The sequence below is a fragment of the Macaca fascicularis genome, chromosome 1 (genome assembly GCF_037993035.2).
Source record: "Macaca fascicularis isolate 582-1 chromosome 1, T2T-MFA8v1.1".
In the NCBI taxonomy this organism is placed as follows: Eukaryota; Metazoa; Chordata; class Mammalia; order Primates; family Cercopithecidae; genus Macaca; species Macaca fascicularis.
The window spans coordinates 63,403,495-63,430,160 of NC_088375.1; the positions used below are offsets into that span (position 1 = coordinate 63,403,495).

Sequence of the window (26,666 nt, forward strand, 5' to 3'; positions counted from 1 at the left end):
TCCTCAGACTGTGCAGATAAAAAAAAATACTCTGTACCCCATAAGTATGTACAATTATTCTGTGTAAACTAAAGATAAAAGGAAAAAATAATGTATGTGCAGGCAAGGAAAAGGTATTTACAATACATGTAACCGACAAAGAACTCACATCCAGCATATATCAAGAACTCCTAAATAAATTTCAAAGAGATAGACAACCCGATTTTAAAAGTAGGCTGAAGACTCAAAGGAATATTTCAAAAAAGAGGATGTGCAAATTGCCAATAAGCATATGATGAGATACTGAACCATATTTGTCATGAGGGAAATGCAAATGAAAACCTTTGAGATACTAGTACCCTTACAGGGGAACGGAGAGGAGGGGAGGGGAGAGGAGCAGAGGGGAGGGAAGGACTGACAATGCCAAGTGTTGACAAGGATGAGGAACTAAAACTCTAGTAGGAGTGTACACTGGAACAACCACTTTGAAAAACTGTCGCCGGGCGCGGTGGCTCAAGCCTGTAATCCCAGCACTTTGGGAGGCCGAGACGGGCGGATCACAAGGTCAGGAGATCGAGACCAGCCTGGCTAATACGGTGAAACCCCGTCTCTACTAAAAAATACAAAAAACTAGCCGGGTGTGGTGGTGAGCGCCTGTAGTCCCAGCTACTCGGGAGGCTGAGGCAGGAGAATGGCGTAGACCCGGGAGGCAGAGCTTGCAGTGAGCTGAGATGCGGCCACTGCACTCCAGCCTGGGCGACAGTGCGAGACTCCGTCTCAAAAAAAAAAAATAAAAATAAAAAAAGAAAAACTGTCTTGCTGCATCTGCTAAAACCAAACCTATCTGTGACATAGTAATTTCACTTCTGGACATAAACTGAATAGAATTGGAGCTTCTGTCCACCAAAAAATAAGCATACAAATGTTTAGAGTAGCTTTATTGTAGCTGCAAACTGAAAACAGTCTGAATGTCCATCAACAGTAGATGAGAAAAATATATTGTGGTATATCCATGTAATGGAATACTACATAGCAATGAAAAGAATGAACTACTGCTCTCACATACATAATGTGGAGCAAGTACACTACTGTTTCTGGCATGGGTGCTGGAAATGTTCTATATCTTGAGGTGGATGGTGGTCACATAGATGTGTACACATATAAAAATTCATCAAGCTATTTAAGACTTGTGCACTTTAATACATGTAAGTTTAACCTCAATCAAAACAGTAAACTAAAAAATACTGTATGTCATGTGCTTGGCATGCAGTGGACACTGAATAAATAGCTGTCAGGATTTGTAGAGAAGAGGAGGCAGCAAGCCCATTGCCCTGTGCACTGCTCAGACCATTGGGGAGCCCTGGGTGCAGTGCTGGGAGCCATCCTATTTGAGAGGGTCGCTGACCATGAGAGCATGGCATGACAGTGCAATAAGAATAGCAAGGGAGTACTTGGTAAATGAGAGATGGCTGAAGGAAGCAGAGACGATGATGTCAGGAATAAGACTTGAGAAGAACATAGAGTGTATTCCAATAGTGAATGGCTCTCTGTAGAATGGGAATTAGACTTCTGCTTTGTGGCTCTAAAGCAGTGATTCTCAAACTGTAGTTGCATCTCAATCCCCTGGAGGGCTTGTTAAAACACAGATTACTGGCGGGCATGGTGGCTCACACCTGTAATCCCAGCACTTTGGGAGGCCAAGTCGGATGGATCACTTGAAGGCAGGAGTTTCAAGACCAGCCTTGCCAACATGGTGAAAACCCATCTCGGCCGGGCGCGGTGGCTCAAGCCTGTAATCCCAGCACTTTGGGAGGCCGAGACGGGCGGATCATGAGGTCAGGAGATCGAGACCATCCTGGCTAATACGGTGAAACCCCGTCTCTACTAAAAAATACAAAAAACTAGCCGGGCGAAGTGGCGGGTGCCTGTAGTCCCAGCTACTCGGGAGGCTGAGGCAGGAGAATGGCATGAACCCGAGAGGAGGAGCTTGCAGTGAGCTGAGATCCGGCCACTGCACTCCAGCCTGGGTGACAGAGCAAGACTCCGTCTCAAAAAAAAAAAAAAAAAGAAAAAAGAAAACCCCTCTCTACTAAAAATAGAAAAGTTAGCCAGGCGTGGTGGCACACGCCTGTAATCCCAGCTACTCAGGAGGCTGAGGAAGGAGAATCGCTTGAACCCAGGAGGCAGAGGCTGCAGTGAGCCAAGATCACACCACTGCACTCCAGCCTAGGCGATAGAGCTAGACTCTGTCTCAAACAAAAACAAAAACAAAACAGGTTACTGAGCCTCACCCCTAGAGTTTCTAATTCAGCTAGTCTGGGGCAAGACCAAGAGTCTGAATTTCTAACAAGTTCCCCAGACATGCTGCTGCTGGTGGTCCAGGGACACGCTTTGCCAGCCACTGTTCTAGTGCACAAAATGAGGATGGCAGTTTGTGTTGTTGTTAATAATAATAATAACCGTGAGAATGTATTGGGAACTTGGTGTACTAGCTCCTGTGTTACATACTGTCTACATTTTCTCACAGTAAGGGGGTTCTTATTCACCCCATTTAAGCAACGAAGAAACCGAGGGTTGGCTTCTCACTGATTTCACAGCCTGGGCTAGATTCTCTGATTCCAAGCCTAGGTGTGCTCAAGCTGAGGCCAGGTGGCTACCTGCAGGGATGCTATAAGTGGAATCCCATTTCTGAGTAGGAAGTTGCACTAATTTCTTTATTTTATTTATTTATTCATTTATTTATTTATTTATTTATTTATTTATTTTTGAGACAGAGTTTTACTCTTGTTGCCCAGGATGGAGTGCAATGGTGTGATCTCGGCTCACTGCAACCTCTGCCTCCTGGGTTCAAGTGATTCTCCTGCCTCAGCCTCCTGAGTAGCTGGGATTACAGGCATGTGCCACCATGCCCAGCTAATTTTGTATTTTTAGTAGAGACGGGGTTTCTCCATGTTGGTCAGGCTGGTCTTGAACTCCTGACCTCAGGTGATCTGCCCTCCTCGGCCTCCCAAAGTGCTGGGATTACAGGCGTGAGCCACCATGCCTGGCTGGTTGCACTAATTTCAGGGGGTCCTTCCAACTGTCTGTTAGACTAGCTTCAACTAGCACTTTTAAGCACTAGCACCTAGTAAGCCCCAACTAAATGCCAGACACTAGGCAACACTTCTCCAGGGTGTTTATGGCCACTGGTCTAACTCTAAGATGTTTCCGGGTCATCTCACCTCCTCCTGTCCCTCCCTTTCTTGGCACTTGTGTGACCACTCCCTTTACCCTCCAGGCAGGCTAGCACTAAGTAGCTCATCCGGATATTTGGTAAAGGAGGCTCTTTGTACACACACCCACCTCTGCTGTATTTGCATTCATGTGCCTTAGGATGGCTGGGCCATGCAGGTATAGTCCTTGGCACCAAACTATCTGCCATCTGCCCCATGCCAACCTCAGACAGAGCCTTCCAATCCACCCCCACACTCTGGCCAGCAGAACAACCATACAGGGAGTGACAAGACAAAATCCGGAGATGGGGGAGGGTTGGCTTCATGACCCTGAATGGCCAGAGGAACTGCAGGATGTGCTTAATGACCTTGAGCTGGAGACTTCACTCTACTGCTCCTGCCTGGCCTCTGCAGAATCTGCGAAGCAGAAACCAGAAGGCCCTAGGGACAGAGGGCAGCCCCAGGTCACTAAGAGGCTCCTGCTAAGCATGAAATCAAGCCCAAGTCCCAGTGACTCCCCACTAGGCTGATGAGAATCAGGCCTCTTCTCTTTATATCTTGTTTAAATATTTAAGGTTTTCAATTCTAACAGAAACAGTAACAAAAACAAAATACACTACATGGGTTTATACACTAAGGAATTTCTGCAGCTGTAATGCATGTAAAAGGATAGTGGTAAGGGTATCTAAATCTTATTTCATTGTTTGCTTACTTTCTCCTGTGTGTTTCCACGACATAGATTACCTATAGATGGTCCAAGATCTGCAGGTGATTTATTGCTTCTCAACTTCCAAGTATAAAGCATAGGAGTTCAGCCGGGTGTGGTGGCTCACACCTGTAATCCCAGCACTTTGGGAGACTGAGATGGGCAGATCACCATGGGCCAACATAGTGAAACCCTGTCTGTACTAAAAATACAAAAATTAGCCAGGTTTGGTGGCATGCACCTGTAATCCCAGCCACTTGGAAGGCTGAGGCAAGAGAATCACTTTAAACTGGGAGGCAGAGGTTGCAGTGAGCTGAGATTGCGCCATTGCACTCCAGCCTGGGTGACAGAGCAACACTCCATCTCCAATAATAATAATAATAAATTAAAAATAAAAGAATAAATAAAAGGTCGGGCGCGGTGGCTCATGCCTATAATCCCAGCACTTTGGGAGGCCGAGGCGGGTGGATTATGAGGTCAGGAGATCGAGACCATCCTGGCTAATACAGTGAAACTCCGTCTCTACTAAAAATATAAAAAAATTAGCCAGGCGTGATGGTGGGCGCCTGTAGTCCCAGCTACTTGGGAGGCTGAGGCAGAAGAATGATGTGAACCTGGGAGGCGGAGCTTGCAGTGAGCCAAGATCATGCCACTGCACTCCAGCCTGGGCAACAGAGCAAGACTCCATCCCCCCCAAAAAAAAAAAAAAAAAGCACAAGAGTTCAGCATAGTATAAACACCTCTCACCAAGGAGTCAGAAATCCAGGCACCCAGTGATGAACCAATCCTGTGGTCCTTGCCTTGGAAGGGCGGCACTAAACAGAGAATGAGCACCAGGATAGATTGGGAGCCCCAAAGAGGGAGCCTAGGAAGGTCAGAAAAAGGCTTCTGGAGAGCCAACCCTTGAGGCAATAAATAGATTTCAGTCTCCAAGAGCTTAAGAACCCTTTACTCCCACAGATCCTTTATTCCAATTAATGCAACATTTCCATATTTGGGAGTCTCAGATCACTTTCCATGGCTTGTGAGGGTGGGGGATAATTCCCTTCTAATTTATAAGGGCGAAATCAGAGAGTAGTTAAAGAAGGATGCAAAGTTTTGCCCTTCAAATTTAAGAGTAACCACAAGGTGCCCAACTAAGAACCGACATTTGAATACACAGCACAAAGGAAAGACTGGATAGCCTCTGCCCTTGGGGAACTTGTAACTTGGAGATAGGACATGTAAATGTAAAGCCAAAAGTAATTATATAATTTTTGTGCAAACAATTCACCTCACCAGCTATTTATCCAGGACTTGCTATCTGCAAGGCATTCTTTTATGTGAGGCACATGAGAAGGGGTGGAGTTAGAACACAGGTAAATATGCTACCAGCCGTTAGGAACTCATGATTTAACTGGCTCCTGGTAGGGGCTGGAGGAACAGTCCGTGGAATGTAATACCTGGCCCTGTGAAGATGGGGTAGAAGTACAGGAGTAGATGAGAGTCTTGCTGGAAATGAGAATTTAATAGAATTAATTCATCTGGAAAAGATGCTTAGAGGAGGTGGACAGTGTGTGATGCTGGAAAATAGAAGAGACAGAGAAAGGGATGAAGAAAGCAATAATAAGTAAAACCTTTTCACATATAGACTTGTCTTTCAGACCCCGCTCAAAAGTCACCGCTTCCATGAAGCCTTCCCAGGCAGAATTAGACACTTATCTCTCCAGGCCCTCAAACCGCCCCATTACAGAACGTACCTCACTGCTGTACAGTGGCCCTTGTCTCTGTGGGTTCTGCATCCGTAAATTCAACCAACTGCAAATCAAAAATATTTCGGAAAAAAATTCATCTGTACTGAACATGTTCAGACTTTTTTCTTGTCATTATTCCCTAAAAAATACAGTATAACAACTATTTACATAGCATTGACAGTGTATTAGATATTATAAGTAATCCAGAGATTATTTAACGTATACAGCAAGGTACTGTAGTTGGGGAGCGCCATTTAGGGAAATTATGGAAGGATTTCAGGTGTTTGGGCTAGAGAAGCAAAATCACTAGAGCAAGGTCATTTTGGGTGTCAAGGACTTACACGACAGAGCGATTAGATTTGTTCTGTGTGGGGCCGTGGGGAGCAGTTACAGGGTGGAGATTTTCAATTTTGCCTGAGACCCTTTCTACAACCAGAGCTCATCCACACTGCAAGCAGAGCCCCGGGAATATGCAAGGTCCCCAGCACTAGAGGTGTCAGTCAAGAACAGGACTGGCAAGCATTCAAAGGCAGTTATGGGGAGGGGACAGGGGACTCAGTTGGAGGCTATTCCTTCCAACTCTGAGCTTCTATGGTTCCTGGAGTTCTGTGATAGTGGCAGAGAAGACTCAGTCAAAAACTTGTGGTTATGATTTGTTTAGTGTTTTTTTTTTTCCCCCAGAGGGTAGCTTTTTAGTTTATTATTACTGTGCAGGCCCCCCATCATCACTATCAAATAAGTACTTGTCATTACTCACAGAGTGATGAGCCAGAGGGACCCTGGGACTCCCCCCTCTCTGGGGCTCACTGTCCAAGGAGGGATGGGGCAGATACAGGGGTGCCACTGTGAGATGGGACCAGTACCTGCAAGATCAATTGGTTGCCCCACCTCATGCCAAGTTGTCTTGGGGACACCCGCCCACATACCTCCTCAGTCTTTTCAGCTCTGGTCCCCCTGGTGGGCCAGTGGACATGGTGTCATGGCTCCTGTCACTACTAGAACACCTGGGCAGAGGTGACACCGCAGGGCCTTACTGTTCTGCCTCTAGGAACCAGATCCTGGCTCCCTTAGGAGCGGGACCACACAGAACCCACCAGGAGCTAGAGGCTACCTGATGAAGGGACAACCTAGGTCAGCTGCAGGCTCCTGGAAGGACACCCAGTCTAGAGACTAATCAACCCTTACTCACTGCCAAGGCTTTATCCATCGAAGAAAGGATTTTCCCCAGAAGTCTTTTTAATTTTTTTTTCCAGGAGATTATTTCAGAATTCCTCCCGGGGTTCCTCCAGGACATGGTCCTTCCCCCTCTGCCCTCCTCCAACTAGTTAAAAGGAGAGAGACAGAGAGTCAGCATAGACCAGCGTCATCCTCCTCCCTGCCGCACCTGGCCAGGGCAGGGATGGGATGAGGCTGGGAAGGGCCTCATCTCAGGCCCTTCCAGGGAGCTTAGTGTGAGGAAGATGTTAAGTTTCTAGGGTTCTCCTTCCAAAGGGCACTGTGATTAACCTCTTGGGGTTCTAATGAAAGCCATGCACGAATACTCTCCCAAGAAGAAACGTATGTACAACAAGATTTTGCCTTCTGTTCTGGGGGAAAAGGGGGTGCCGTTAGACCCTCGAAGTCCATCTGTGAAGCGCCTAGGTTTAAAGGGGTCCGGGTTTCCTCCACTGCCACAGCCCGGATGCGGGGAGAGGGCCCCTAGCCTCTCTCTGGAGATACAGGATGTCGCGGGCTCTACATCTGGCGGGCTCTAAAATGGGCGCTTGGGCCCCTCGGTCCCTGGGGGCTGCATCCGGAGGCTGGTGGGACTGGTCGAGGGAGAGCGGGCGGGGGGCAGCGCGGCTCCGGTTGGTCTCCGCAGCCGGGGGAGGGCGAGCATGTGCGCTCGGGTAGGAGGGGGAGGCCGGCGCCTGGCACCGCACGGGGAAGGCGCGGGAGCGGACGCGCTGCCCACCCGCCGCAGAGGCGCCCCCGCCGCCGCCCAGGCCCGAGGGCGGGGCCCCTCGCTGGGGCGGCCCCTCCCCGCCCCTCCCTCCCGGCCGCGGGCCTCCCCAGCCCGGCCGGCCCTCCCGCGGGCGGCACTCGGGCACCGGGCTCGCCGGGACCAGAGCCGCGAGCCCGCCAGCCGGCGCCATGGGCTGCGACGGCCGCGTGTCGGGGCTGCTCCGCCGCAACCTGCAGCCCACGCTCACCTACTGGAGCGTCTTCTTCAGCTTCGGCCTGTGCATCGCCTTCCTGGGGCCCACGCTGCTGGACCTGCGCTGCCAGACGCACAGCTCGCTGCCCCAGATCTCCTGGGTCTTCTTCTCGCAGCAGCTCTGCCTCCTGCTGGGCAGCGCCCTCGGGGGCGTCTTCAAGAGGACGTGAGTGCCGCACCCTGCGCCCCCGCCCCGCGGCCCCCGGCACCCACCCTCGCCGGGCCGACCCTTCCCTCCTGCCCAGCGACCCGGCCTCTGCCCCAGCCCCGTGGGGCTGCCCGTCGCCCCCGCCTCCCGGCTGCGACCACCCCTCCCAGCTCCGCCTTGACCGAAGAGCTGCCTCCCTTCCTCCCCCGCAGCTCTCCCTGGAAAACTCTCTCCAGAGACTGAAGGTGACTTCTGGCTTATTTATTTGTCATCACTTATCCCTGTGAGAGGATAAAACCAGTTCCCACCTGCTTCCCCCACCCACCGCCCCATGGGGAGAGGAGTGATAGAGTTTGCAGAGGTGGGGAGGGTGCCCCTCTTACACAGCTCCTCTGGCGTTTATCAGTAGCCCCGGCTGCCGGGGGCGGGATTGGCAGTGAGGTGGAAGGACCCTGGGAGGGCCAGCTCTGTGGCGGTGCAGGGTGCTGGAGGTGGCCTGCGGCTTGACTGATTCCCAGGGCCGGGCTCCACTGTAGGCAGCTCCACATCAGCTAACACAGGCTGTCCCTTCCCCTGGGTAGCCACGGAGTTGGTGGGTCCTGTGTAGCCCTCCTCCTGAGGCAGCCAGAACATGGTTCCTGCGTTGGCCTCCGAGACACACAGAACCTCACCGTTGAGGCCAGGTTGGGAGGGGCAGGGCACTTTACCCATAGCTTGGTAAGGTGACACTCCAGCCTGGTGCCAAGGTTCCCCTCCACTCCCCCCCAACCTCATGCTACTCCTGCTTGGCCTCTGCCCCAGGACAGGGCTCTGGACTCTCCCTGGCACCACCCCCAGAAATCCCCCTTTGATACCATTGCAGAGCCTTATTCTCTCGACTTAAATTGAACAGGGCCACCTCCGGGGGCCCTTGTGGAAAGACAGCAAGATTCACTCTCCCAGTGCAGCATGGAAAACAGAGACCCATAATAGAATAGGGAATAGATGACTTGCAAACCAGAGGCTGTTGCGTGATTTCCCCAGTCCCCAGCTCCTGGCTGAGTGGTTTCCCAGATCCCATGGACTCAGTCGAGCAAGCAGCCGGCCTGGAGACAAAACCGCAGTTGGGCTATCCCAGAGAAACCTCTGGAGGGGCTGTAATGGGCTGTGGTCATGCCCTTTGGCTCACGCCTAGAGGTGTTCGTGAGGGCAGGTGTTTCCATCCATCCACCTCGCTTCCAGAGCTGGTGGAGGGAGCACAGGTGTCAGTACAGATGGACCCCACTTTAAGCCTTAAAAACATGACCAATTTTGGAAGTGATTATCCCCATTTTCCCCAAATCCTCTTGTAAACCAAATTATTCTCCTCTTAAAAAGCAAGTCTCCTTGTGTACACCAGTGTTTTGTGGGTGTGGTACAGGATTGGAATATACAGAAGATTCAGAAAATCTTAAGAAAAAGCTCAAGATTCATTCTGCCTAGAGGTTTAATTAGAAACTAAGGTAAAGGATCCATGGCTAGCAGAGGTTTTTTGGTTTTAAGTACTTTGACTTACAAAAGCTCCTTTACCTAGAACTTTTAAAGAACATATGTAGTGCAAAGAACACCAAGGGGAATGAGGATAATTTGAAATGACACGTTGGCAGGGCAGGGTTTGTGAAACCAGCAGAGATGCACACCCACCCAGCTGGGCCATCTCTCCGGGGGTAGCTTTGTGTCTCCCTCAGCACTGCTTACCCAACAGGGGGCTCTGAACAGGCAGCAGAGAGAACCCTGCAGCAGGAACTGGCTCACAGAAGAGAAAAAAAATCATGGTAACAATGATAACTAACTTTATTCTGCACTTACTGTGTGCCAGGCACTATTCATAGTACTTCACATGTATCAGCCCATTTAATCTTCACAACCACCTTGCAAAGTAGTACTGTTATCTCCATTTTATGCATAAGGAAGTGGAGGCACAGAGAGGTTAAGAAACTTGGCCCACAGCGCATGGTTGTTAAGAAGAGGCCTAGCCAGAATTTGAACGCAGGCGTTGTCTGTAAAACAGATACTTAGGCAATGCCTCTTGTTTTGTGAGTAATCAGTGTAAACTCTGCGGATCAGGCACAGGTTTGGGATGAGTAGCCCTGAGGATGCTCTTGGGCTGGGTGTTCCTGAGCTCTGACAACTTCTAGGAATGTAATGGTGACCCTCTGGGGCTTCCTGCTGAGATCTTTGGGGGGTGGGGTAGATCCTATCAGTGGTTGAGGTTTAAATTCTGAACCTCAGTCCTCCCACCCCCAAGACAAAATGCCATGAAGAACTCTTGCCTTTGGTTAAGAGAAGAGCAGATATACAGTGGAAACAGAGGGATGTCCAGGGGTGGCCTTGAGTGTAGGCGACAGTCTCCCTCCACCTCGCTGACTCTGGGCAGCTCTCATCACAGTCTCCCATCCCCGCCGACAGAAGCTCCACCAGCCCTGCAACAAAGCTTTAAAGCTGGATTCTGTGGGACCATGTCTCAGTTAAAATGCAATACCCCTGCAAGCAAGTGCTTTGCAGCTTAAGTGATTAGCAGCTAGCGCTCTCGCTTGGTTTATACTTGTGAGTGGGGGATTGCTTTAACAAATCTGTGAGAGCCAGCTGTTGCGGGGGAGTGGGGGAAAGTTTAGGATGACACATGGGAGAGGAGAGTTGGGGGCAGTGTCTTTCTCGTGGGTTCCTACTCAGGTCCTGCCTACTGCTGGGCCCAGACTGAGGGCGCAGGCTGATTGGGGCTTGTGGATGCCTCCATAGGGATGTACTTTGGGAGGACTACATGTGGAAGGTGGAGAGCCTTGGTTATTGGAGTGGGTGCAGGGGAAGACTTGAGCTCAGGGCAGCACCAACTTGCTTACTCTTTCAGAGAAAAACTAAAAGCCACCTGTTTGGCAAGGGTGTGTAGGTATGTGCTTTGTCAGGCAGGAAAGGGGAAGGGGTATTTAGATTAAAGATTGGGATTTTTCCTGGTTTCTTGGGGACCTGTCTAACCACCCTAGGCAGTTGGGAGACCCCTTTATCTCGGAGGCATCAGCGTAGGTAAACAACTTTCAGAGCTTCCCCAGGCTTCTCACAGCCTCACCTTGGCCTCTCCCCAGCCTATGCTCTCTTCACAGAGGGTTTGTCAGAGTTCTTCCTCTGTTAAGTTCTTCCTCTCTTTGCCCTGTTCTCTTTCTCTTTTTCTCTCTTTTTTTCTCCCTCAAATTCCTTCTAATATGCAATCCTACCCTGCCCCAGACTTAGCTATGACTCGCTCCTGGCCATTGCATCAAACCCTGTCTTCCATACACCAGTTGTACAGGCCACCCCCAGACACGCTGGCCCCCTCCAGTCCCTGGAACACAGGACAAACCAGCTTCTCCCCCTGAGCTGGGCCCTGGTTGGTCTCCTATCCAGAAAGCCTCTGCCTCTCCCTCCAGCACCTTGTCTACCAATCAGCATGCAACAAACCTGTGCCAAAAGCCTACTGAGTGTCCAGCACCAGACATTGTCCTTGTTTTAAAAATCAGTCTCAACATGGGACTGTCATATGGTCCCAACTCCCAAGTATGATCCCCAAAGAACTGAAAATGTATGTCCACACACTAAACGTGTACGTGAATGTTCATGGCAGCATTATTCATCCCCGTCAAAAAGTAGAAACAAACCAAATGTCCATCAGCGGATGGATGGACAGACAAAAACGTGGTCTATTCAGCCAGGTGTGGTGGTGGATGCCTTGTTGTTCCAGCTACCTGAGAGGCTGAGGTGGGATGCTCGCTTGAGTCCAGGAGTTCAAAGCCAACCTGGGCAGCATAGTGAGACTCCAGTGTCAAAAGAAAACAAAACAAAAATGTGGTGTATTGGCCGGACGCGTTGGCTCACTCCTGTGATCCCAGCACTTTGGAAGGCTGAGGCGGGTAGATCACCTGAGGTTAGGAGTTTAAGACCAGCCTGGCCAACATGGTGAAACCCTGTCTCTACTAAAAAAAAAAAACAAAAAAAACCCACACACACAAAAGTTAACTAGGCATGGTGGTGCATGCCTGTAATCCCAGCTACTCGGGAGGTTGTGGCAGGAGTATCGCTGGAACCCAGGAGGCAGAGGTTGCAGTGAGCTGAGATTGTGCCATTACACTCCAGCTTGGGTGACAACAGTGAAACTATGTCTCAAAAAAAGAAAAAAAAAAAGTGGTATATCCATGCAATGGAATATCATTCAGCCATAAAAAGGGATGAGGTACTGACACATGCTATACCACAGATGATCTGGAAAACATTATGCTAAGTGAAAGAAGACCGACACAAGAGATCACATATTATATGATTTTATTTATATAAAAGTTCAGAATAAGGAAATCTACAGATACAGAAACTAAGTTAGTAGTTGCCTGGGGCTAAGGGTAGGGTGTGGAGATGAATGGAGAGTGACTACTAATGAATATAAGATTTCTTTTTTCTTTTTCTTTTTTGAGACATAGTCTTATTCTGTTGCCCAAGCTGAAGTGAAGTGGCGCGATCTCGGTACACTGCAAACTCCGCCTCCCGGGTTCTTCTTCAAGCAATTCCCATGCCTCAGGCCTCCCTAGAAGCTGAGATTACAGGCATGTGCTGCCACACCCGGCTAATTTTTGTATTTTTAGTGGAGACAGGTTTCACCATGTTGGCCAGGCTGGTCTCGAACTCCTGACCTCAAGCAGTCCACCTCCCTTGGCCTCCCAAAGTGCTGGGATTACAGGTGTGAGCCACTGCGCCCAGCCTGGATATAAGATCTCTTTTTGGGGTGATAGAAATGCTCTAAAGGTAGATTGTAGTGATGGTTTTACAACTCCAAATATTCTAAAAACCATTAAATTGTATGCTTAAATATGTGAATTTTATAGTATATAATTTATATGTCAATTTTTTTAAGTTAAAAAAACCTCAGAGCTAGGTTCGGTGGCTCACACCTGTAATTCCAGCACTTTGGGAGGCCAAGGTAGGAGGATCACTTGAGGGCAGGAGTTCAAGACCAGCCTGGGCAACAAAGTGATACCTTGTCTCTAAAAAATTTTTAAAATTAGCTGGGCATGGTGGTGCACACCTGTAGTCCCAGCTACTAAGGAGGCGGGAGTGGGAGGGTCACTTGAGCCTGGAGGTTGAGGCTGCAGTGAGCTGTGACTGTACCACTGCACTCCTACCTGAGCAACAGAGCGAGATCCTATCTCAAAAACCAAAATAAAAATCTCAAAACTTATCCCACCCATTAATTCACTCATTCAACAAATACCTCTTGAGCCGGAGGGTCTGTTGTATTCACTTGTTTTAAGGGTGAATACAACAGACAAGGTAAAAGTCACTGCACTCATGGAGCCCACACTCTGGAGAATTTTACATTGTGAAATGGAGGCAATCAAGCAGGGTAGCATGGAGAGTGGCACATTTTGGGGGCTACTTAGCTAGGTGCTCAAGGAAGCCGTTTCTGGGGAGGTGATATTAAAACTGGCTCTTGCATGACAGGAGAGAGCCAGGCATGCAAAGAAATTGAAGGAGAGGTGTTCCAACTGAACAGACTGCAAGTTCAAGCTCAGCCAACATCTAAGGAGCACGCCCTGTGTGCCCAGCACCAAGGCGGGCCCCAAGGGATGCCGTCATGCACAAGTTACAGCTCCCAACCTCAGAGTCTAACAGGGTGGTCCTGCCGTACCTTGGAATCTCCCCATAGACCAGTTTGTCTGCCCCTCCCTTTGGATCTCTCCAGCTTTAACATGGGGTCCTGAACAACTGGGGTATCAGTGTGAAGGCTGGGGTGACCAAGTTAGAGGGGGGCCTTTTTACTCCTGGCCTTACCCTCAGTCTCAGCGGCCCCTTCCCCATCAGCCTGGCCTGAGATAGAGTCACCCGCCTGCCCTAGCTCCCAGGGGGACCCTTGTCACCTGGTTTCTTGTCCTAGGTCCCCAAACCATCTCCTTCTGGGCTGCTGCCCCTTTGGGCGTGGATAGGGGCTAGGGACACTTCCATCTGTGACTCTTCCACAGTTCTGCTCTCTGCACCTCTCCCCTGGTCCTTTGAGGAAGGAGATTATCCAGGCTAGGAGGGGAGAGGCAGGAGGAAGATATCCTGAGCGTCCCTGCTGGGCAGAGGGATCACCTGGGACAAAAATGTGAAGAGAATGTCAATGCCATCAGGCCCTACCCAAGGTGGCATGGGGGATGGGCCTCAGCAGCATTCTTCCCCACCCCTGGGGTGGCAGGCAGGAGTGGGCTGCTTGGCATCTTACTTCTCAAGACCTTCCCCTGTTTGGGAGCCAACCATTCCCTCCTCTTTTCACAGAACCAGGAGGGCAAGAACAGGTGCCCAAGGCAGAGCCAGGTCAAAGTGATCATGTGTCCCCTGTGGGAAAGGCAGAGCATGGGGCTGAAGGGGGTAGCAGCAGCTCAAGGTCACCCAGCAAGAGGGGCTGGGCAGGCGACTCCAGCAGAGCCACAGCTCACCTGGGGGAGATCTGGCTCCACTCCTCTTCCCTCTCCCACTTAGACCTTCTGTGTGGAGCCATTAATAAGTAACTTGGTCATTTCTGAGACTTCCTGAAGTAGGTTTTCCAGACTGTCCAGGCTATTTCTTGGGTCTCTCTGGGCCTTGGGGAAAGTGAGGCTGTTTCTCTAATTGGACTGAATTAACCTGTGAGCCCAGGACCAGGGGAGGGAAGATCAATGCCACTCTGCTACTCTTCCACTCTGCTGGCTTTGCCTGGGTTGGGAGCCCAGACTTTGGATCCTGGCTTAGTTCTACTGCTCTCTTTTCCCCTATCTGGGCCTCAGTTTTCTGATCTGTAAAATGAGGGACAGAACTCATGTCATTGCTGCCACCTTAGCTGGGATGCTGCCCAGGGTGGGGAGTTAGTGGGACAGGGGACAAGGGGCAGGAGCAGGGGTACCTCTCTCCAACAGTTCCTGGGCCAGCCTCCCAGGGTCACCCCAAAGGGCATTGCAGCAGGAATAGGGGCAGGCCTGGGAGGGTGGAATCTGGGAGCTGGCACTGGTCTCTGTACCCTGTCAGCTCAGTGCAGTTCTCTGGGCCCAACATTGCTCTTTGGGGAAGTCAGGGCCAGCAGGGAGGCAGTGAGCACCTGGGAGGGGTGGCAGGTGGCCAGGGGAAAATCCCAGAGAGTGAGCAAAGGAGGATGAAATGTCACATCACATGGACTCCTCCTGGCAGCCTCAACCTCATGCAGAGCTTGTTATCCCCATTTTACAGCAGAGGAAAGCGAGGCTCAGAGGGGCTAAGCGTAAGTGGCTTGCCCAAGCCACACGACTGGGAAGTGGCCGAGGTGGGCCTAGAACCCAGTATTCTGATTCCAGATCCCACTCCATCCTGGATGCCAAAACTGTTTTGACATGGTTATTCCCTAATTTTTAATGATCCACATTCCTAGAAGGGGCTATTGACCAAGCCATTTAAAACAGGCAATAAATGTATTTCAGTCTGGCTCTGGGATGTGTCTGGAACTTCCTTTTCCTTGGCAACAGCATATCATTCTAAAGAAATTTGTTCAGGCTGATGTTTGGAATGCCCAGGCACAGCCCTGTGGAAGCATTTAGGGAGGGTGGGCAGCCTGGGATCTACAGACAAGATTTCCTGTGGTACAGATGTCCCCATTTATTGGGAACAGGTCTCCATCGCCCTAACCTCTGGGCCTATCAAGCTAAAATCACAGCCCAGGGAGATGCAGGGAGGGGATTTCCCAGGCGTGGTTCTCTCCAGCCTCCCTTTTCCGTCTTTTCTCTCTTTATTCCTCCCTCCTGCCTATGGCTGAGCCTGGGACAGACCATGTCCCCAGTGGGCACCTAGTGTCCTTCTCAAGAATGACAGGTGAGAGGAGACAAAGAGCAGCGAACAGGACAGAGATGAGACCTGGACAGGGCTTCCTGACCCGTTCCAGTCCTTCCTGACCCCTTCCCCTTTTCCTGATCCCCCACTGTGCACCTGGCACCTTCCTGGCAACCCATCCCTACATGATTCTTTCTCTGCCTCTATCTCTGTCACCCCTATCAGATAAACTAGCAAAACTCGCACATCAGCCTCCCAGCAGTGCCTAGTCCCTTCTACCAGGCCATCCTGTGTGGGGTGGCAAGACAAGCATTCCCCAAGCACTGCGCCAGTCACTAGCCATGTCCAGGAACCTGGGTTGAGCATCTGCAGGGCCGAACTTAGGGCCAGGCATGGCTTCCACAATGAACAGGCGGAGGCAGATGCCTGGGGAAGCTGGTGGTGGAGCCAGCAGTGATGCTCGAGAGCATGTGGAGCTCTGCTAACCCCCGCAGAGGGGTGTTAGCGGCGCATGTTCTAGAGACTGCAGCTGCTCTCCAGTGCTTCCTAGCCCTGCCATTCAACGCTCTGCAGAATCTGGCCTCCTATTCTCGGCTGGCGCTCCCCTCTCCAGCCTGGCTGGGTCTGTGGCTCCCTCCCCTCCCCTCCTGTATTTGCACCTTCTGAGTGGAGCCATTAGTGAGTAACTCGGTCACATACCCATACACATGCACCCACATGTGCACACACACACTCCTCCTTGGAAAAGCAGCATAGCATAGGGACTATCAAGCCAGAAGACCTTGGTTAGAGTTCAGGCTCTGTCTGCTGCTATCTTAGCCTTTCTCAGCCCAAGTTTACTCATGGGTCAAATAGGCACAACGACAAAGCCTGCCTCACAGCCTTGTCATATGCACCAAATGACAAACGTTAGCAGTTGTCAGCAGACCACAGTAGCACTCGATGTTATCCTGGTTTCCTTTCCCATACCTCTGCGCAGCCCCTGCCCATGTCAGTTTACTGATCCCAGATCCCGTTCCCCTCAGGACTTTGCTGCAGGATGCATGATTTCACCACTTCCCTGCAGGACTGAAAGGCAATAATGATAATGGGCTAGTTCTTCAAGGGAGTTTTTGCACTTGCCTTGTGGCATCCCTGCTTACCGCAAAGTGAGGTGGTAAAAATGTCGTGTCCTGGTACTAGCGTCAGTGGGGGGACCTCTGAGAGTGCAGACAGGTGACCCTCTTGCTATCCCTGAAGTCAGGCCACCCAGGAGGCTGCCTAGTCTGTCTTGTCCAGGGAAAGGGAGGGGAAAGAGAGAGAACTATGATGAGCAGCCTGCTGTTTCATCAGCCCCATGGTGTGTGTTAGCATTGTCTCCCCATGACGCACTCTCCCTCCATCTCCTTCTAACAGCTGGCCTTGAGGTTGGTCCCCTTCCCCTCCCGCATGAGTTCTGAGTTGGGAACACACTGGGGTCATGACTGTCATGATCGGTAATCTCCCCAGCAGATCAGCCTGGAAACAAGAAAAGAGAAAATAACGAACTGCTGCTATCAGCAGAGCCGTTCTGATAGAGGATTTAATCAAAGATGGGGCAAGATGAGGTGGCTGAGGACCAAGGCCAAGAGCCAAGAGGGTCGGGGTAGAAGCTCTGGAAAGACAGCCTGAGGCCCTCCCCTTTTTTTTTTCAGTGTGAAACTCCGAGAGGCCTTTCCCCCTCCGTCTCTCAGCTCCCACCTTTCCAGGTCCAGCAGCCACAGTGGAGGCTGATGCAGGGGCTCTCTCACTTTTCATAATCTGAGAAAGTTCCTCTACAACCTCCAGAACCTTCCTGCTGCCCAATCTCTCCTCTCTGACATTAGACTTTCAGACTGGTCTCAGAAAATACAAGGCTTAATCCTTTCTCTGAGAGTCTGGTTATTGCGCAGAGTGTCCTAAAAAGACCTTGACAGAGCCTGAGACACTTCATCCACTCATTCACTCATTCATTCATTCACTGGTAGGGTAGCAGGCCCTCCCCCTGCCTCCTGTGGGCATTTCTATTATCTGAAGAAGGGGAAGATCAACACAGTCACCTCTCAGTGGGGATGGCCGCAGCGCCTCCTTTCCCCACTTCTGCACATTTGCCAGGTACGGAGCCTGAGACCTCTGCCTGCTACAGGGGTCACAAAATCACCTGAATACCTGGGCTGTGGGCGCTGGTGCGGGTGGCTCAGGCCAGGTGCCTGTGAAGTAGTGGCTGCCTCACCATTCCTGTGTGGGGAGGGCACAGGGCAGCCAGTGCCAATGCCTGCACAGGAGGAAATGCCCAGCTCAGGGACTTCTGGGCTCAGGTTCCATCGGGTCCCACCTGCGGTTGCATGCCTGTGGCACAGCTCTCTTGGATGCTCAAAGCAGGTTCCCTGAAAAGGGTGGGAAATATTTTTGCATTTAATTGCTTTTAAGTAAACCATTTAGGATTTAAGGAAATAACATACAATTGTTTGTCAATAGAATAATAGTGGCTAGGCTTTGTGAATTGTCCTGCAGCCACCTTGTGAGGTAGATTGTTATCTGAGCAGATGTTGACAACTTGCCCACAGCTAATAAGTGAGCAGCTTCTTCCTCAGCTCTCTTCCTTTTCTGCCAGAGGGGGAGAAATGTCTTGGCTGCCCAGACCACCCAGTGAATGGAGGAGAAGCGGGAGGGGATGCTTCCAGCCCCCTCCCCTGACATCACCCTTCCCTCCTGCAGCCTGGCCCAGTCCCTATGGGCCCTGTTCACCTCCTCTCTGGCCATCTCCCTGGTGTTTGCCGTCATTCCCTTCTGCCGCGATGTGAAGGTGCTGGCCTCAGTTATGGCGCTGGCGGGCTTGGCCATGGGCTGCATCGACACCGTGGCCAACATGCAGCTGGTGAGGATGTACCAGAAGGACTCAGCCGTCTTCCTCCAGGTGAGCCCTGCCAGCAGGCACAGGACTGGGAGCTGGGGAAGGTGTGGGAGCTCCCTAGGCCCCCTCAGTCTCTCTCAGCCTGCTCCCCCAGGGAGCCATTTACCAGCAGGGTTAGTAAGTTCTGGACTCCCATCTCTAAAGCAGAGCAGTGATCCCTGCCCTCACTGCAGGGTGTCCCAGGAGCCTCAGCGCTCAGGAAAGAAAATTCTTTGTGAACTGGAAAGAGGGTATGACTCAGGGCTTGCCTCCCCTCTCCTTCCCCTCCTTCCCTCTCTCTCCTTTCTTCTTCCTTCTCCCCCCAGGATTCAGCCAGTCCTTCCCTTTTTGTGCCTGGGATTCAGCCAGCCTTTCCCTTTTTGTGCCCCCTTCCCTTTAGGGTGTTAGCTGGTGGATGCTACCATGGGGATCAGTCCCAGCTGGGGATTGATAGAGATGGGGAGGGAACTGGGCACTGTCACCCGAGTCATCCCAGGCCGGCAGCGTGGTTGAGAAAGGAGTGTCACTCCTCACCTCTCCTCACCTTTCCTGCTTCCTACCCCCATGGCTCCCTACTCCAGGGCTGGGCAGTAGCCCCCAGATGGGGCAGAGGGTGGAACTGGGGGAGGAGGCTCAGTGTGGGTACTCTGGGCTGGAGGCCAGGCCACTGCTTCCCTGGCCTGAAGACTGAGCCACGTCCCCACCCGCCACCTCTCCTCTGTCCCCAGGTGCTCCATTTCTTCGTGGGCTTTGGCGCTCTGCTGAGCCCCCTTATTGCTGACCCTTTCCTGTCTGAGGCCAACTGCTTGCCTGCCAATAGCACAGCCAACACCACCTCCCGAGGCCACCTGTTCCATGTCTCCAGGGTGCTGGCCCAGCACCACGTAGAGGCCAAGCCTTGGTCCAACCAGACGTTCCCGGGGCTGACTCCAAAGGATGGGGCAGGGACCCGAGTGTCCTATGCCTTCTGGATCATGGCCCTCATCAATGTGAGTGTCCCTGGGGCGGGCCGGGTAGGGAGCTAGTGGACAGTCCACACATCCCAGTCCACCCCACACCCAGTGCAGATTCTTCAGATGCTGAGAGTGTGCTGGGGCTGAGGTGTGCATCCCAGAGGCAGGAGGTTTGGAGGACTAATCCTCCCCGGGATCCCCCACACTACTCCACCTGTGATTGCAGTTCTCGACGAAGGTAAAACAATGAGCAGGCTGAGTGCAGTGAAAATCAGGGTCAACTGTCGAATTATCGGAGGCTCTGTGGGAAACTAGTTTTTTTCTCCAAGGCCAGATAAAGTGGGCCCTGGACAGACCCTGGCAGGAAGTGGCAGGTTTTTCTCTGGGGCCTTTCATCGACGGTGGGATTCTCTTGTACCCTGCTGTCAGGGGCTCCTGTGGAGGCTAGGGGACAGACAAGATGGCCTCTGAAGGGCCCTGCCTGCCAAGGCAGCCTGTGGTGGGAACAGTGAGAGACCACTTCACTCCATGACTGCGTCAGATACCGAGGCCCGCTTTGTACACCCCTGCCAAGTGAGCACTGACTCAGGCCTCTGGCTGGAAACCTCCTCTGGTGCTCTGCAAACCCAAGTTGGGATCTCTCATGTTAACCCATACTGGAGCCAGAGTGTCAGGTGGGGAGACCCTCTACCCACATCCGCCTGGCTTGGGGAGGACTGTCGGGAACACCAGAGAAGCCCTGGCTCCGGGGCTGGGGGTGGAAAGACTCCAGTGGCCACTGTCCTGGCTGTGGGGTGGAGGCACCGTGCTGCTTGTCATGGTGGCTTAGAGCCTCTCTTTGCAGTAGGTGGACTTCTCAGCTCTCCTGGGGCAGGTAGGCTGGACTCAGGCACTAGAGCAGTGGCCCAGCTGCTGCTGAGCCTCAGAATATGCCACACACATAGCACTGAAGGGAGCCTTTGAGACCACCATTCCAATGAGCAGCAGGGCGGCGGGGGGTGTCATGCCATCACCAACTCAAAGCCTTGACAAGGGACTGGTAGGGGGCTGAGCCCGGCTGGAAGCCCTGACCCTCAGCATAGACCATCTACTGGCTGCCCCCTCATCACCAGTCCTTTTCCTTCCTTTCCTTTGTAGGAATCTCCTCTAGGGGCTCTCATAAATGCACCCTCTCCCTCTGCTCCTTCCCTTTCCAGCCCATGCCCATCCAGTCCTTCCAGGAGGGACCTGCGAAGGGAAGGAGCAGTGTCAGTAGAACCTCTAGGCTGGGACTCCCAGACCAGGAAGCCGGAAGGTCCGGCTTAAGCCCGAGGTTTGTTCTCTCTTGCCCCACGAGGTGCAGACTGGAGGGACTTTGTTTGCTGCAGGATTTCCGGACTTTTTCTGTTGGTTTGTGTCTGAAAATAAACAGTCCAGCACAGAGGAAGATGGGGCTGTGCATACACTCATGAGGGTGCGCACACACACACACACATGCACACCCCACCTGTCCTTCTCTGACTTAAGGTGGGGCTGCCTTCCCTGAATGGAATTCTTATAACATCAGGCGTGTTCCTGCCAGCAATGCCAGCCAATCCTCTGTGAAGCCCTTCCCAGCACCCACCTCCCTGGAAAGCCCCACCTGAGTGATCACGCCTCTTGTACAGCTGTTTCCCCTTGGCCTTCACTCAGGCACTCCGCCACTGCAGGCCTCTGTGGGTGGGTTTCCTGTTTCCCCCTCACACTGGAGGGAGGGCTGTGTCTCCCCCATTAGGGCTCAGCAGGGGCTGTTCTCTCCCCACTCAGGCCTGACTGCCAGGGGCCACATCTGACCTTGACGTCTTTTTGAGTGTGCAGAAAGGCTCCCAAGGTCACCATAGGGAGGTGCCAACACAGGGGTGGTTTTTGTCTTTCACTCCTGTTAGGTGACTTTGGGAAATACTGGTGAGAGCCAGCCTGCCTCCAGGGGCAGGGAAGGGCTCCCCGAGAACAGCACCAGACAAGGGCTGGCAGTCTGCCGGTCTTCCATCTCTACCCTGCCGGCCTCTCCCATGGGCCGTGCAGACCCCAGTAGCTGGGCGTTCTCACCAGCCTCTAGGACACATCCGCAGCTCCCTGGGCTTCTTCTCTTTCCTAAGCAAAAGGAACTGGGCTGAAGCTGCAGCAGGAAGGACAGTAGTTAGACTTGAAGTGGTACTTCCTGGCAGCCAGGGTGGTGAGACACAGGCAGGGGCCTCTGAGGGAGGTGGTGGAGGCTTCCCCAGGCAACTTCAGAAGCAGGAGCCATTTCCCACTGCTCTGAAGGAGTTCTGATTTAGCACAAATAGCAGCAGACGAACATTGGGCTTATGTGTATGGGCTGCTCGTAAACATGCATTTTTCAATCAAAAGGAGACCACGTTTTTGTTTTCAAGCCCCTGAGGAGAGCCTCTGTGCCCTGCTAGGATACACATCACCAAGGCGGCTCCTCAGGTGGAGACAGCGCTGGAAGAATCAGGATGTCAGGCTCTGTTCTGGCTTTGCCCTGAGTCCACTGTGTGACCAGGGCAGTCTCTCAGTCTCTAGTTTATCCCTCGGATCTCTTCCAGTTCTAACAGGTTATGACGAAGTGATAACATCCCCCAGCATATTTTGTGGAGATGTGATGCCCAAAAGCAAAGCTGCTTTGTAAAGCATCATGTGACCCACCAGCATGAAGGAGAGTGAGGTGTGATGCTCCGGCAGGCTCACCCCCAGCACCTCTCCTGGGCCGGCAGAGAGTTTGAGTCTAAGCTTTGCATGTGACAAATACCTGTCTTTTCAGGGCAGTGAGTATGTTGATCAGGCAGGAATTACACCAAGCTTCCCCACTCCTACCTTGGTCAAGGCACCTGGCTTCTTAGGTAGGGATGGCTCAGCTCTTAGCTGGGCACCCTTGGAAAAGAGCTGTCTTGTCCCAGGACTATGCACATGCAGTGTGTGCAGAGGTCAGGCGTGGGAAGGGGGAGCCTTCTCCTGACCCTCTGCCTGCTCCCCAGCTTCCAGTGCCCATGGCTGTGCTGATGCTGCTGTCCAAGGAGCGGCTGCTGACCTGCTGCCCCCAGAGGAGGCCCCTGCTTCTGTCTGCTGATGAGCTTGCCTTGGAGACACAGCCTCCTGAGAAGGAAGATGCCTCCTCACTGCCCCCAAAGTTTCAGTCACACCCAGGTAGGGGCTAAGATGAATTTGCATCCTCACAGCCTCATGTTGAGGCTTCCTTGGTAACCCCTCTCCCAGAGAGAAGGAATCTAGAATCACAGGTGATTTTTTTTTTTTTTTTTTTTGAGACAGAGTTTCACTCTCGTCACCCAGGCTGGAGTATAGTGGTGTGATCTTGGCTCACTGCAACCTCCGCCTCCCAGGTTCAAGCGATTCTCCTGCCTCAGCCTCCCAAATAGCAGGGATTACGGTCGCACATCACCACACCTGGCTAATTTTTGTATTTTTAAAGTAGAGACGGAGTTTCACCTCGTTGGCCAGGCTGGTCTCAAACTCCTGACCTCAGGTGATCCATCTGCCTCAGCCTCCCAAAGTGCTGGGATTACAGGTGTGAGCCACCATGCCTGGCCACAGGTGATAGTCTTTTTTTTTTTTTTTTTTTTTTTATGGTGCAACCTGGCCAAGAGAATGAGGAAGGCAAACTTCTGGCTCCACCCTCCATTCTGCTCAGCTTTGCCTTTTGTTATGTTGGGCAAGTCACCTGACCTCTCTGAGCCTTGCTTCCACCCAGACTGGGAGATGGACAGGGGTTGTCCCTAACAGAAAGGTGGTGAAAGTGGAGGTAGTAAGTGGGCCCCATCCTGTAGGGCTCTTCTGACTGCCAGCCATGGCCCTGGGACGTGCAGAGGGAGGGAGCAGAAGCTGAGACTCACCCCTGTTTTTCCTGTGCCTCCTGCAGGGCATGAGGACCTGTTCAGCTGCTGCCAAAGGAAGAACCTCAGAGGAGCCCCTTATTCCTTCTTTGCCATCCACATCACGGCCGCCCTGGTCCTGTTCATGACGGATGGGTTGACGGTGAGCCTGCCTCAGAGGGCGCCCCCTATTGGGGGACCCTTCACCCCAAGACTCCAGTCTGGGAAAGGCAAGAGAAAGAGAGGAGCATGAAGGTTTCCTGGAGACCTCTCCTGGAGTACAGTTGATTCAAAAATTTAATCTAAAGCCCTAGGGAGACTGTCTCCAGAATCAGTCACAGCGCGTTGGTACTATAGGCTTCTGTCTTGGCCAATTGTTTTTTATTTTTGTTTTATTTTTGTTAGTGCTATAGGTAGGGGCCTAACTGGTTTGTTGTCAAGGACAGGCTACCTGCATTTTTTAAAAGGGTGGTGCCCTATTCCCCAATTAGAGGTCATGCTATATAAACGCTAGGGCACTTTGCTTCCTGGAATACATTACAAACCTGGGTGTCTTGAGCCATTGTTGTAAACAAGCTTCAGGTGGAATTTAGGCTCAGCTGTTCATTCCACTAGTGACCTCTGTTACGTTAGTCAGCACCTTTTTCCAGAAACTTCTTAGGATTATATTAGGGCAGTCGTAAATGGCTGACCAACTGATTGCCATATGATGGCCTCTCCAGAGAAAAAAGCCCTAAGAACTTAGATGACCTGATGGAAAGTATTCGTGCCAGTACTGGTTGGCGTCTAGCACTTGGTGTGACCTTGGGCAAGTCACTTCTGTCTACTTTCTCATCTGTAAAACCAGATGCTTGCACACACCTTTTTTTTTTTTTTTTTTTAATTGGTGTTCTACTCTGGTTGAAGTGGGGAGCAGTGCCTGTCTGCCCAGGCCCTGCAGGCACTCCCATGGAGATCCAGAGCCACCTCTCTGGAACCCCTAGGTCTCCGCGGTGCAGTCTGTAAGCTAAGGCACCCCGGGTTCTGTCCTCAACTTTGGCAAAGTGTGCTCTGTGGCCTTAGCTTAAAGCCCAGCACTGGCTGAGCCTCTGGGAGCGGGAACAGGCAGACCTCCCTCTGCCCTCACCACACGTGGCCAGCCTGGGCTCCCTTTGTGAGGGTCGTCGTCTGGCTGGGCTGCAGGTGTGCTCAGCGGCACCCGGTCTCTCCACAGGGTGCCTATTCTGCCTTCGTGTACAGCTATGCTGTGGAGAAGCCCCTGTCTGTGGGACACAAGGTGGCCGGCTACCTCCCCAGCCTCTTCTGGGGCTTCATCACACTGGGCCGGCTCCTCTCCATTCCCATCTCCTCAAGAATGAAGCCAGCCACCATGGTTTTCATCAACGTGGTAAGCAGCTGAATAGCCTCCTCTCACTTCCCCTCCTGGCCCTACCCGAGGCCTGCACTCTGCCAGCAGGATGGGAACTCAGGAGTAGAGGGAAGACAGGAGAGAGAGGATGACGAGGAAGGGGTGGGAGCCTGGGAGGTGGAGCCTACCTGTGTGACCACGAAAAGTCTCTTCCCCTCTCTAGGCCTGTGATCTTATACCATTAAAACATAAAAGGGAAGGTCTGTAGGAGGTGCTGGCTGCAGTGTGTGGAGCCCCTCCCAGCCGACAACCGGCCACGAGGATGAGGAAAGCCAGTGCTGGCCCTGGTCCTCCTGGGTTTACCTTGGTGCCCAGCTGCTTAGAGACCTCCAGTCAGTGGAAAGCTATGGAGGCCAGGGATCCTGCAGCCTTTGGAGTCACCACCTTGGGCTGGGGCCTGGGGATTTGCATTCTGTAGCTCTCCTAGGGGATTTTTTTTTTTTTTTTGAGATAGGATCTCACTCTGTCACCCAGACTAGAGCTCAGTGGTGTAATCTCAGCTCACTGCAACCTCTGTCTCCCAGGTTCAAGTGATTCTCCTGCCTCAGCCTCCCAAGTAGCTGGGATTACAGGAGCCTACCACCATGCCTGGCTAATTTTTGTATTTTTAGTGGTGATGGGGTTTCACCATGTTGGCCAGACTGGTCTTGAACTCCTGACCTCTCCAATGATCCACCCGCCTTGGCCTCCCAAAGTGCTGGGATTACAGGAGTAAGCCACTCTACCCAGCCCTAGGTGATTCTTAAGTAGGCAGAAGGGCATGGAGGATGGCCTTCAAGGAACCGATCTGCCTGGGAGGCAGGAGGTCTGGGCCTGAGCAGTGGGTTAAGACTCTTGCCTTGGTGTCCATACACATCACCATCCATGACACAGGGGTCCACATTACAGACTCCTGCCAAATCGTCTAGTCCAACCTCCCATCAGGCTGAGCCACCTCTATAACATCCCTTCCAAAGGGTCCGCTGTCTGCTTAAACACCTCTAGTAACTGCAACTCACTACCTTTCCAAGTAGCCCAATGAGGGTACTAAGCCCAGGAAAGAAAGCATTTCCTTTGTTGAATTTCTAGCAGATAAGGGGTTTGGACATAATGTTGCAGTTTCAGAGACAAAGATCATGATCCCTGAGAAAGGCCTTTGGATTTGACCTTGTGCCAGTTGACCCTCAAGAGAGAAATTTCAGTTCAATGTAGATGGGAGGTGGGTGGGTAAACCCAAACTCAGGAGGTTGAGGGTGAGAGGGAGATGAGCAGTGGAGGAATTTGCATTTCTCTTTGTCAATATTTTTGAGTTGAAGGGAGTTGTGTTCTGCAGGACTCGGGGTGACATGGGCCTGTTTATAGTAGAGGATACAGGGAGGACACCTATTAGGAAGAGGGGTCTGTGAAAATACCATTGTGGGAGAGTAACTGAATGAGGAAGGCCCTGAGAGAGGGGAGGTGGGATGGAGAGTGGGAGTGGAGGAAGCGCTAAGCTCAGCAAGGAGGAAGGCCCCTGTCCATGGAGCGGGGGCAAAATGATGTCAAAGGGGAAAGGTTCCAGAAGAAGAAGGGCACAGACATGGTGACCAGCCCTGGCTTCCTTGTCTGGGTCAGACACAAGGCCAATTGCTAAGACAGAGGAGAGTGGGTGGAAATCTGAGTTTGGGAAAATAAAGGTCTGAAGCATCCACATGTGTTAGGCATTGCCCATAGATACTCACCTGGGGTGCTGGGTTTTAAAAAGGAAAATCAGGTTCCTGGGCCCAACCCAGACTGACTAAATCCGAATGTCCAGGAGGAGGCATAGCAATCTATGTATTAAACA

At 51.9% G+C, this 26,666-nt stretch overlaps 2 protein-coding genes across 3 annotated transcripts in view; one reads left to right on the forward strand and one right to left on the reverse strand.

The window, feature by feature from the left end:
• Nucleotides 1-26,666, reverse strand: part of ELK4 (ETS transcription factor ELK4) — a 96,836-nt gene that overhangs the window by 26,903 nt on the left and 43,267 nt on the right. Inside the window, exons 6-8 of the transcript XR_012432182.1 lie at nt 7,823-23,675; nt 6,820-6,951; nt 5,637-5,694 (exon numbers count right to left, since the gene is read on the reverse strand). The gene's annotated coding sequence lies outside the window, so the exon portion shown is untranslated. The remainder of the gene's footprint in view (nt 1-5,636; nt 5,695-6,819; nt 6,952-7,822; nt 23,676-26,666) is intronic.
• Nucleotides 7,708-26,666, forward strand: part of MFSD4A (major facilitator superfamily domain containing 4A) — a 33,619-nt gene continuing 14,660 nt past the window's right edge. The window contains exons 1-6 of one of the 2 annotated variants that reach the window (XM_005540599.4): nt 7,708-7,993; nt 18,479-18,677; nt 19,382-19,642; nt 22,603-22,771; nt 23,502-23,617; nt 24,668-24,841. In XM_005540599.4, coding sequence (XP_005540656.2) covers nt 7,764-7,993; nt 18,479-18,677; nt 19,382-19,642; nt 22,603-22,771; nt 23,502-23,617; nt 24,668-24,841 — 1,149 coding nt within the window. In that variant the 5' untranslated portion in view covers nt 7,708-7,763. The remainder of the gene's footprint in view (nt 7,994-18,478; nt 18,678-19,381; nt 19,643-22,602; nt 22,772-23,501; nt 23,618-24,667; nt 24,842-26,666) is intronic. The other variant, XM_045395817.3, reaches the window with a different exon arrangement.